This window comes from Chaetodon trifascialis, chromosome 6 (genome assembly GCF_039877785.1).
Source record: "Chaetodon trifascialis isolate fChaTrf1 chromosome 6, fChaTrf1.hap1, whole genome shotgun sequence".
NCBI lineage: Eukaryota > Metazoa > Chordata > Actinopteri > Chaetodontiformes > Chaetodontidae > Chaetodon > Chaetodon trifascialis.
Window position 1 is genome coordinate 19,678,468 of NC_092061.1, and position 12,380 is coordinate 19,690,847.

Below are 12,380 nucleotides of genomic sequence, written 5' to 3' on the forward strand. Positions count from 1 at the left end.
ACAGCGTCTCCTGAGGGAACAGTACCTTGTGTATGAAGTGATAGGCAGTGAGAGTGAACTAAAAAAACAAAACAATGAACTGAAATTTGCTAAAAAAGCTTTGTAGAGGATAAGGTGAACGTAGAGAATGTTTTTTTTTTTTTTTCATAACTAGTGAAGCCGTTCACGTTAGCATGTAGTAATGTCAACTAATGTTAACCTAAAATGATTGTCGAGAGCAGCTTTAGTGCCTCTAAACTATTAACTGTTAGACAGGAACCTTTGTAAACTGCTTACACCAAGTTAGTTGAATATTCAATCCTACTTTTATGTTTGTAGTAATTTTAGCGCTAGTGCTATTGATGATGCTAATGGTACTTTGGTCTGTCTGTCGTGTCTTGTGTCTAAACACCAATATCAGCCTTTATACATGGTATACAAATCAGTTCATCAGTGGTTAATTTTGGCAAAAGCATCTTTGACAAGCTTTTTAGGGAACATTTCTTTCATAAATGGTCCTTTACTTTTTCAATGAAAGACTCTGAGTTTATTTACTTAGGTAAAGCAGCCAAGACTTAGAAATCATTAGTAATGCTTTAATATAAGGCCCAGTGGGAGCAGGAGTGTTGGCTTCAATTTTATGCCTGTAACTCCCCATGAGCCCATTAATAGTGCCTCAGAAGCTTCGGGTGGGCCGCAGAGAATGCACATAGACACAAATGCACCTTTTAAAATCTCCACCACAGAACTGCAAACCTGCATGGCGTCTCCACCATGTGAAATGCCTCGGCCAGCATCTTTTCTCCTGTTGCGGTGCGCTGCTGGTAATTAGGTTGCTGTTGTTGCTGCTGTCACCGCTCATTTTCAACTCTATTGAGGCAGGGGAAAGAAAAAGGCTAAAACAGTATTGCCTCAATCATAAAATCCTGTGTAATTATCCTTGGTTTTATGTGCCTTAGGGAGTCAAAAATCCCCTGACATGACAAGATGTGCATTGGCAGCACTAAATCAACTGCAGCTTCTGTACACCTTGGTGCTGGAACCACCACACTGGCAACATGATAGAGCTAGAAATTATGGTAATTTTAGTTTGTAACTGCAATGTTAAGGTGGGGTTTTTGGTCTTGTGCACATACTGAATTAGTGCTCCTGACTTCAGGCTATTTTTCAGTGACACATACTGCTACCCATATCCAGCTCCAAATAGAATGAAGTTTGCAGCGACAGCATAACACACAGTATTACACACATTATTTAAGACTAGTATAAAGTGAGATGTCACTCAAGAAAATGTGTGCGGCATTAGTGGCCTTTGTCACACATTGCTTTCTTCGCATACTGTAGGCTGGAAAGAGGACATGCATCAGACCACTAGGTGTTTCATATAAAGAAATATGGGGAAAAAAGAAACTCAGCACCGTGTTTCACACGGTGCTGCAATGAGATAAGGGACGTGTACTGTAGTGTCCCAGTATTACAACTCACCAAACAGACATTTGCATCAACTGCCTGTGGGTGGTAGGTGGATGGTGCTTTCCATAGATAGTGTTCATGGTGTGTGGCCATGTTTTTAACATTGTTGTACTAGGAGAATTGCTGCAGTAGGACAGGGAACATCATCTTATTACAGCCATTAATGAATGAACTTGGTGTCCTTTCAAGTTATAGTGCATTCTGACACTTTTTAATTTAACATAAAAATGTCTAATTTTACAACCAAATTTAGCCCAGCTCTACTAAGGCTGACCACTGATTGACCTGAAAATGATCGGAAGGTCTTTTATTACAGTCAGGTTTCCTGATACATCCGTGCACTTTGCTGTAATTTTATGGTTGAAATGATATTTAAACGCCCTGCAATCGGCTGGCGACCGGTTCAGGGTGTACCCCGCCTCTCGCCCATTGTAGCTGGGATAGGCTCCAGCCCCCCGCAACCCCGAAAGGGATAGGCGGTATAGATAATGGATGGATGGATGATATTTAAACTTCAAGCAATAAAAATGAAACTTAAAAACGTAAAATCAACAAATGCTTGCACACTGGGCATGATGGGAAGTTTTTCACTGCAACGGTCTTCAAACTTTTTCGTACCATGGACTGTTGTTATATTTGCAATGCTCTAATGGATTGTCTAATGGGGAGGGGGGCTTAAAGTAAACTTTACCTACCTAACCCTTCATCAGACCAAACAAGCTTTCACCTCATCTGCAATGTCCTTTTATGCAAGACATTCAAGACAGCATGGGATTGTGTGCTTTTAAATAAATTGTCATTACTTGTTGTGGCCTGAGCCACCTGCCATGTGGCATCCTGCTTCAGTCACTGAACTCCTTTGAGATTGCTTCCTTTGAACAGCAGTGGTTGGGCGTTGCACTAACCTGCTTTTCCAGCACCTATGAGCCTGCCTTTTTCATGACGCGTGAGATCACACTTTAAACCTATTTTCAGATGTCTGTCCACATGGGAAGCCATGTGTGAAAATTGAGTTGTGTGGCTTGCACCTGTTTATGTTGGAGCATATGTAGATGAACTTGAAAGCTACCTCTGCAAAAGCTGTTAGACTGCATGGTACATATCTGATGGTCTTTCTGGAGTTCATGCTGTCTGCAACATCTTGATTTCCCTGGCATGAGATCAATTAAGTTTTATCTTATCTTAGATAACTAACTTACTGATTTTAACCATCAGCTCCTCCGGCTCAAAGTCAGTTTAAAGTGCTTGTTTGACAAAAAGTCCCATTCAGATCTTCAGTCATTAAAGATAATGTTTGGTATTATAGCCTCTCAGGAAGTTTAATTTGTCAGTGACATGATTTCTAACTGCTCTAACAAAACAACTGTAGAAAAAAAAAAAAAATTAACTCCAGCTCCCTCCCTCCGTTTGTTTGTCCCACTTTGCTTTACCCCTTCCTAGTTTTGCCACGTGAGACAAATTACCTTCAGCTCATGAGGTAGATTTGATGCAAATTCCCCTCCCCAGTTTAAATGTGCATTTCCGCATCATTTCATACACAAGATACAGTATATAGGCCAATCCTGCAGCTCCACTTCATAGCAGAAACAGATAAAAGGATTATGGGCCATATTTCAATGCAAAAAGCATTGCTTATTGTCTCTGTAATACCCTGGATACTTGGGCATTTTCCATAAATTATGATGCTTTTTCTGTTACGTGCTAACATTTATGATTTATTAGATCTGCATTCTTGGAGGAGAAACTTGGCCCATGTGTTTATATATTTGAATCAAAACAAACAAATACAACTGTACTCCTCATTTTTGCCACCCTACAATATACGATATGCCATTCAAGCAACATATGTGTCCTTTCTCCCGATAGGGTTGCTGGAGCGTGAGTGTCTGTGAGCAGTATGGATATTAATGCCGTCACAGCAGACACAGTAGATTTCCACTCTAGGCTGATGGCGAGTTGCCTGTCGCCTACCTCAGGGCCATTTTTAGCCTGCGGCGGCTCTGGCTGGCCTCGTTGCCACCTTGCCGCACAGTGCCACGTGTGGGCAGGCGCTGGCTGGGGGCCTCTCCCATCTCCAGGGCTGTTGCTGCTGCATGGTGGGGCTCCCATGGGACTGGGCTGTGGGCCTGGGGTGGGGCGAGGTGGGGCGAGGGGGGGGGGGCACAGGAGCTCACTGACTGAAGCACACTAGCGGTCTTAAGGAGCGCTGCTGAGGGGAAGTCCTGTGCGTTTGAAGTAGGGACCTCAGAAAGCCTGTTTACTCAGGAGGGGGAGGGGGGGGCCTGGCCCTTTGCACAAGAATGCCTGTGTCATGACGGGAGCGGCAGAGAGGAGGAATGCACTCCACAATCCCAACACTGTCGGAGCCGGGCCAGGGCTGAGGTGGCAGCCATTTCTTCCTATTTATTTTAGCTCCCGCTCCACTCAATCACTGGCCCTGTCTGTGGCCCTAAGCATCCATGGAAAAGTGAAAAATGGCCTGTGCTTTTATTTATGGCTTGAAATTTCCAAGTATTTGCTAGCGCAGTATCTTCACCCGATGTGGATGAAATATAACAAGTGTGAATTTCTCTGCTTTAATCTTTTGTTTATTTGGGGGACATTCACAGGGCACGGACGAGCTTTCCTTTCAGTTTTTTTCAGGTACAAACATTCATACTGTGGAGATTTAAGCCATTCAGTCTTTCATACTAAATATGCTCTGGTTGGTGTGCTTTCACATTCATTTAATTTCAGTAAGTGAGAAGGCCAAAACACTGCTCCTGGGAGAAGACAATCTCCTGTGTCTCAGTACTGAGACACAGGAGATTGTCTTCTCCCAGGAGCACTGAGCTCAGGGTCAATACCAAGACATGAGCCTGAATGGTTATACAGCAAATAGATGCTTATATTCATCTGATTCATTGTGTGATTTTAACTGGCTTGAAGAGCACATAAGGTTAATTCCAGTACAGATCGCAGGCACATCCATCAGGTTTTGCTAAATTCACAGGCACTGGAACGAGATTTGTTTTGACTCACCTCGCTGCCAAATTTTCTAACACGGCAGGAGGAGGACTTACCAAAACCTCCTTAATACACAAGCTACTTGTGAGTCCATGTGACCTTTGTTTACTAACCCTGGTTTGTTTGTGAATGGGCTGCGTGAACCTACATGAACCCAATTTGTAGCTGAAGGCCAGCAGTGTCTTGCTGGCATAGTACAGGCATAGGTTTATGGACATTACTAAATGGAAGATGGCATCCCTGGGCTTCAGTTTATATTCAGTTTGAGGATCAAAATGAGGATGTGCTGGTGTTAAACATGCAAAAGGACTCCAGGGGGTCCCATCACACACACAGCCAGGGAGCCTGCATTATGATTTATTCTGAAAAAAGTTGCAGTTCTACAAGTGGGGACCATTTGCACCCAGCTGTGCAAGTACATGTGCCATTGTATGCATTATTCAAATGTTTTAGCTTGCAGCCTGCAGATATGTGACTCATGATGTTAGCCTAATATTTTCATAACTATAGCTTTCATAGATCAGTCTGCTGAGTCTAAAGTGCATTATAAAGCTTTTTAAAAGGCTGTGATTGAGGCACAATTTTATTCATCTGCTTTTTCTGTGCTCTATTAATTAATTTGCCGCATATTTGCAGACGGATCTTAGATGGCTGTTAGAGAGGTTTTGTTAACATTTAATGAGATTTTAAAGTTAATTATTATTGATTGACAGTTGGGAAACATTACAGGTATTACATATTAACACCATGAGCTTATAAAACTGAATTTTTAGTACATAGAAATAGCAGAAGGTTTAGATCCTTCGAGTTGCTGATGGAAACACTATCAAGGCTCAAATTGCAGTGTTTGTGTTAATGAAAAGTTTGATAACCTGTAGATTACAATAAGTAGTAAACATGTTGTTGAGCGATGTTGAAATGATAGAGAAGGTCTCAGAGATCATTCTTCTCCCCCGAAAACATTTGAGAAACTCTGTCTTAAACCACCAAGAGTGCGCTGAAGGTTCAGACTCTCAATTATGTGAGACGAGATTAAAATGAACCAAACACAAAACTAAGAACAAAAGTGTTATTTTCCACTGTGGTTGAGACCAAACAAAACAAACAGCAGGCATAATCACACCCTGACTGTTGGCCAGCACCTACAGTGAAGCAAAACAGTCACACTTGAAGACACACTGATGATGCGTCCCTGTTGAGACTTTACCTGCCAGGTTTTCAACCTGCAACTCTCCTGCTGGCTGCTTTAATGGACGACCAAGCTGCTGATTTCATTACAGTGGAAAATGTAATCTCCATTGCTAGTCCTATTATAAAGTGTAAAGCAAGGGATACCTGCAGCCACTTCAGCTCTCAGAGTAGGTGTTGTTTGCTCACGTCAGGATTACTGACTGGACCACATGAAGGATTTCACATCAGCAGTGCTCCCCGAGAGGCTTGACAGCCTTCAGAGTGTAAAGCTAAGCAGTATTATGGGGACGTTAAGGACTGGAAGGCCGTTCCATCAAAACGGGAGGTATTAACAATTTCATGGTCTGATTCCACAAGTTCAGGAGCGACCGAATACTGTCAAGTCAGATAGTACACTTCATTTTCATATTGAGTGGAGACAGAAGCACGCTTTGAAGTCAGATGTGATTTTCCTTCTGACCACTGCAGATTATCTGAGCATTGTATAAATGTCTTAGTCCTATAGTACTATTACTGGCATCAAATGGTATTGTCTATGGTGCATAAAAAAATGAGCCATGGTTTGAATGACCTGCTTTTACCTCAGTCTCACAGACCTGTTATCTTTGCACACCTAAGAGATTTCAGGCCTTAATGGTGGCTTTCAGCATCATGAGCTCGAGCGTCTTTGGGGTTTTTAAAGAGTATTTACACCATGTAATAAAAGCAACAGCCTGTGGCTTCATTATCAACCATCAGTGAATGCACGGTATGAATCATGTCAGCTGTGTGTGATACAGCATGTTGCACAGTAATAGAAATACACAGTCGTTTACTTCAGGGCATGGTTGCAAACTACTATGTAAATGGTTTCTTGTCTAACTGAATGAAAAATACATCAGAATGTTACAAATGTATGTTTGAGTTTTTGATGAATGTATAAGGGCTGTCAAGGGTTTCCAGTTGGAATCAACTTCTGGAAAAACTAAAAGAAATCTCACATGTAAAAGTCCTTTTTAGTGTGTTATACTTTTTAGATTTCCAGTTTTGGACTGCAACTTATCATTATGTTCACTATTGAGTAATTTGAGAAATTCTCCATAAAATGTTTTTAAAATAGTGAGAAAGATTGTCCGTTACCATTTTCCAGAGCCATCTTCATATTGCTTGATTTGTTTCACAAACACTCCAAAACCCACAAATTTTCAAGTGATGCAAGAAATGCATTAAAATCATCTCATGAACCATTTTTACTTGAATGATCAGTAAATGGCTGAGTGGTTTGTTTGCAGCCGTCAAATATGAAACAGATTTATGAATAGCCATATGTGTGACACACGCATCATTGTTAATTCAGTCATCACACAGCTCCGTAGCAACTTCTGTAGACAGAAACATTTGTGTTTTCTAGGTAATTGCATGCTATTTGTGGCATGACTCATATCCAATATGATAATTCGTTTTTATTTTGAGACTGAAATAAAAAAAAGTGTTACAGCTTTCAGGAATTATAGTTCTTGCACATCCACGTTAACAGTTCTGCCCCCCCTTGTCTTGATCCCTGTGCAGAACCAGAGCTGGATGTACCCGGGACTCTCGACTCTGTAGTCCGGCAGGTCAATGAGACCGTCCGCAGCCGACGGCGCAGAGACGCCGGGGAGGACGACTACAACATTGAAATCCTGCTGGGGGTTGATGACTCGGTGGTTCGATTTCACGGCAAGGAGCACGTGCAGAATTACCTCCTCACTCTCATGAATATCGTAAGTCACTGACGCTTGTTTTTGTTCCGAGTTTGAATAGTCCACTTTGTGCAGTGTAATGCACGTGTATGCATTGGTCTTTTGTGCTGGACAGAATTTAACAGGGATGGGTGTTTCAGAAGGTAGTTTGACTCTGTGAGGCATTTTAGACTGAACTCATAGCAATGAAAGGAGATTACTCAGATAAATACTGTGGAAATCCAGATATAGAGAGCCGATATCTTCACAACACTTCCTGTCTGGTATCTGTCCAGCCACTGTACCTTCAGTAAAGCAATTAAAATTCTCCTTTTGTTCCTGAGGATTATCCATATTCTAAGATAAATGAGTGGCAGAAAACTTGCTTTTAGGAGCTGAAACCATCATTTTCTTTACATTGTTAAACAACAATTGTTATGTTAGAATACAAACAAATACAGCTCCTATGAAAGTATACATCACGGCAGTGTGTGCACTGACCTCACCTTTATAAAAATGTCAACCTCCTTTCTGTCCCGCTGTCAGCCATGTGTGAACTAGTCACAGCCGTTCATCTTGCCATGAACTTACTTCACTTGTGGCGAGCCAGCATTTCTGTTTTTAGCCTCTTTTAGCCAATAGTTTTGGTTTTGCAACACATTTACTGTATGGTTCTCAGTCTCAGTACTCTCATCAACCCTGTTTCGAACAGCAGCAGCCAGCTGTGTTCAGCCAACAAACTCGAATGAACAAGCTGTATGCTAACCACCTTCCACCAAACAGCCTTCAGACAAAGCTGCTGACTGGTTGGTGGAGGAAGAGGAACAGCTAGTAGCCAAAAAGGTAGATATTTTTCTCAGGAACTGATAGAGATCAGAACAGAGCCAGTGGCAACTACCAATCCAAATGTCCCTTTTTAAGTCGTATTGGATCAAGGTTTTCAGCATGAAACAGACTAACAGATAGCTAAACTTCAGTTTTTAGTCATTATTGATAAGCAGAAACAATACAGAGGATGTTACACTAAAGGGTGCTGTAACCCTGTGCCATCACAATCACATACTGTTTAGAAGTGGACATGATCTGAATGAATTATCCGTCAGTGTTAACAGCAACTTCTCCTCAGCAGGTCCTCTGCTGTGATTCAGTGTTTCATCCACAGACCCACCGTGATCAGAGACAACACACAGCTGGGGGGACGCCTAATGCGTCTGTGCACAATTTGCACTTCTTTCCACACCAGAACGCCGTACTGCTCTCTCTGGATAGGATTATGTCTGTTCAAACAGAAAGGAGTGTGCCATCAAATCCCAAGCAGGCATTATCCCACCTACATCTGCTCTGGGTGTAGTAGAACATCAGCAGGATCATTTAATCACATGCTCTTCACTGGCAATTTACAATCGATTCAGGCAGTCATTTGCCTCTGGAGGCAGATTAGAATTTAAGTGCTTACTCAGCACAGATGTCACTGAAAAGCTTCGCTAGTGGTAAAAGAAATTGAACTTATGTGCCACCATTTGCTGGCCGCACAGCGAGGCATTCCTTTAACGAGACATTTCAATGCAGACGGAGAAGTAGGCAGAAGGCAGTTGCTGTCGTGCTCTCTGTGGAGAGTGGCTTCGCTGTGGAAGCTGCTGCTGTTCCTCACCAACATGTCAGCTGATGCTCAAAGCTTCCCTGGAGGACTGGGGATGGGTTGAAGATGATTGTGTGCCACACATGCATTATATGTATATACACAGTTCTGACAGCAGTCGGATAATGTCGTTTTATACTGTTGATGACGTGCTGTGTGGGAGAAGAATTGGACTTAGCCAACAAAATCAAAGAAATGAAGCCAATTGTTGACAAGCAGGTTATGGTTTTTGATCGGATGAAGCAGGAGATGTACAATACGGGCCAGCCGTGAAGAGGATGACGCTGCCATTGATTTTATCAGAGTGACACTCAGTGTATCACAGTTTCAGCCTGCTATCTGAGAGAAACGGCTCTATTTCTGATGATTTGTCATGCGTTTCCCTCGAAGGCCTTGTTCTAGAAATATTTTTTAAATCCTTTTCAGCTGGAACTGCTAAAAAATATTTAAAAAATATGGCATCATTTTGTTTTCACTTTTACTCTGCAGTCCTTTACCTGTTGCCTGTATGGTGTTCTTGTTTTTGTCTGACGATGAGGGAAAACGCAGGATTGTTTCTCTCACCTTCACTGGCTTATTGTTGATGACATGTTTCATTATTTATTCTTGAATTTTACTACGGCGTCTCTCTCGGTCACTCTCACTTTGCTGCAGCAGTGATGATGTTATGAGCTTATTTCTGATGTTTTCCAGTAGAAGCCTCCGCTGGCTTTGACTGGAGGCAGCTCGGCCTCTGAGCATTGATAATAGTGATTGACAACAGTGTCTGGTTCCAGCCTCACACCTCTGCCTCTCTCTCTCTCTCTCTCTCTCTCTCTCTCTCTCTCTCTCTCTGTCACACTCCTTCAAATACTATATACTTCACCTCTTCTCTTTCCTTCTCTCCTTTTCTCACCTCTTGTCCCTTTGCCCTTCTTGTCTCCCTTCTTTCCTCTTGTCTCATCTCCTTTCGAACCACCAACCCTGGATGCTCCACTCTGCTCTCCTCTCACCTCCTCTTGTCTCATCTTCTGTTCTCCCCTTCTTCTCTTGCCTGCTGTCCCCCTCTTTTCCCTTCTCTCTCCTCTCCCCTTTTGTGACCCCCCCATCTCACCTTTCCTTTTCCCTTCATTCCTTTTATCCTCCTTTCTCTCCCCATCTCTTCTCCTCTCATCTTCTCTTTTTCCTTTTGTTCTTCTCTCCTCTTCTCTCCTTCTCAATTTCATTCCATCCTCTCTTCTCTCCCCTCGTATTGTCTTTTTTCCCTTTCTCTCCCCTTTTTCTTCCTCTCCTCTCCTCTCCTCTCCTCTCCTCTCCTCTCCTCTCCTCTCCTCTCCTCTCCTCTCCTCTTTTTGATTTCTCCTGCTCATCAGAGCCTCCACTGTCCTGGAGAGAATCGTAACTGGGACATTTTAATGAGCTTGTATGTGTGTATGTATTCACTGCGTGTGTGTGCATCTTCACCAGTGACACTGCTGTCGACACTGTGATCAACAACAATGTGGTTTTCAGGGGAACTCTTACAGACGCGCTGTATTAACTTGTGAGGTACCGTTCCAGTATTACACTTGCTCCCCAATCTGCGACAGTAAATGAGAATTAACTCCTCTTTCTTTGTCACATGCTTCGTCATTAATGAAACTCCATTAGTGAGCACAGCACAGCTTTCGCACTTACTACAAATCAATAAGTGATCAGACTGCCTGTCGCAGGAACTGTCTTGTGTATTTTTCTCTTTTTGATTTGTGGTTGTTTTTGTCTGTCTGTCTGCATCCGTCTCTCATCACATGCTTGGCTGCTCAGTGCATTCAGCTGTAATCAGCAGTCCAGTTTGGTCCAAGGCGTTTCATTCAGCTCTGTGATGCTTGCAAAGAATGCAAAATTAGTAATCGCTTACTATCAAACATTTGAGAATACTGTATTTCTGTTTAATTTTGATTTTGTAGCCTTCTTTTTGTTGCATTTATGCGTAGAGTTTGTCATTTTTTGGCATACCATCGTGGCCTCTCAGGGAGTTTCAGTGAAGGGGATTTGTGCCTTGAAGGTCTAACACCACTTCTATTTTTGGATAATTTTTCACTGGAGTCTTCAGGAAAGATTGTGCCTGCTGTTGGTGGATCTGTTTTTGGCTTTGGTATACACATAAAAAGATGCATCCTGCAAAGAAATTGCTTACCCTCGTGCCATCAACTTTCCTCTCAGGCTGTCAAAGATCCATAACAGCTTCATTTTTGTTTCAAATTTTTCCTGAAAATACTGGACGGAAGCTACACATCTACTCATTCACTGTAAAGTTGTCCAATGAAAAGCAATGTCCTGTGCAATCCACTATCTCCAGGAACCACAGCTCTAAGATGATAGATGCAGTTAACAGTCTGAAGGTATTTTGCAAGATGATAATCAGCATTTCTGCTTTAAGTATCAGAAGAAAAAGATACAAATTGTGTAATGTGAGTTTGATTATGTGAAATTATCCAAACCGAAGTCCAGTGATACCATAGCCATTAAAAAGAAATTAGAGAGTAGATAAAAGATAGAACATAGCAGAAACCACTCCTGAGGTGAAGCAGGAAGCTGAGGTACCACTTCCACTAATGAGTCCTCTTAATGGTCCATGCATGACTTTTATTGACCTCTCTTGGTAACATTTAGGTACTGCAACAACTTTTACATTTTAGTTACCAGTATATTACATACAGACAGACAGACACACACACACACACACACACACACACACACACACACACACACAGATATACAATTTCATTCAAGCCAATGGCAACATTATTCGTGTTTTTCAAATGTTTTGAATCTCCAAATCCAATAGGGCATGTTTCTGCACTACCTGGCTGCAGGGGGTTGCTCCCATTCAGTTGTGAGACCATTAGCAAAGTCCCATGCTGGTACTGGGAGACAAGGTCTGGCTCACAGTCTGCGTTCAGTTTGTCCTAAAGGCGTTTCATGGGGTTGAGGCCATGGCTCTGCACAGCCAGTCACATTCTTTGACACCCAACTAGGAAAACCCCTTCTTTATGAATTTGGCTTTGTGAATTGGGCAGTGTCATATTAAAACAGGAACGAGCCCCTAACAGTTGCCACAATATTAAGCACGTTACTGTCAAAAAAATATATATACATATATATTGAATATGGTTGCACGAAGATTTCCTTCAAGGTAATGTAAGGGAAAACAAGCAAACCATGAAAAATAAGACCAAATGTACACAAGAGCATGTAGACAGTCTGTATATTATTGACCACATCTTGTATTCCTTCAGTAGCAGTAGAGCTTTAGAGAAAGACTGTGGTCCATTATATGAGTTTAACTGAGTTTGGTGACAAGCGCAAAAGTAAAATAAAAAATAATAATCATTTTTTAGCTTAAAGTCTAATTTCTGAGGTGAGTATATTAA

The 12,380-nt window shown here is 42.0% G+C and overlaps 1 protein-coding gene across 1 annotated transcript in view; it reads left to right on the plus strand.

Moving 5' to 3' along the window:
• Positions 1-12,380, plus strand: part of adamts3 (ADAM metallopeptidase with thrombospondin type 1 motif, 3) — a 123,547-nt gene that overhangs the window by 46,585 nt on the left and 64,582 nt on the right. Inside the window, exon 5 of the mRNA XM_070964720.1 lies at positions 7,198-7,391. Coding sequence (XP_070820821.1) covers positions 7,198-7,391 — 194 coding nt within the window. The remainder of the gene's footprint in view (positions 1-7,197; positions 7,392-12,380) is intronic.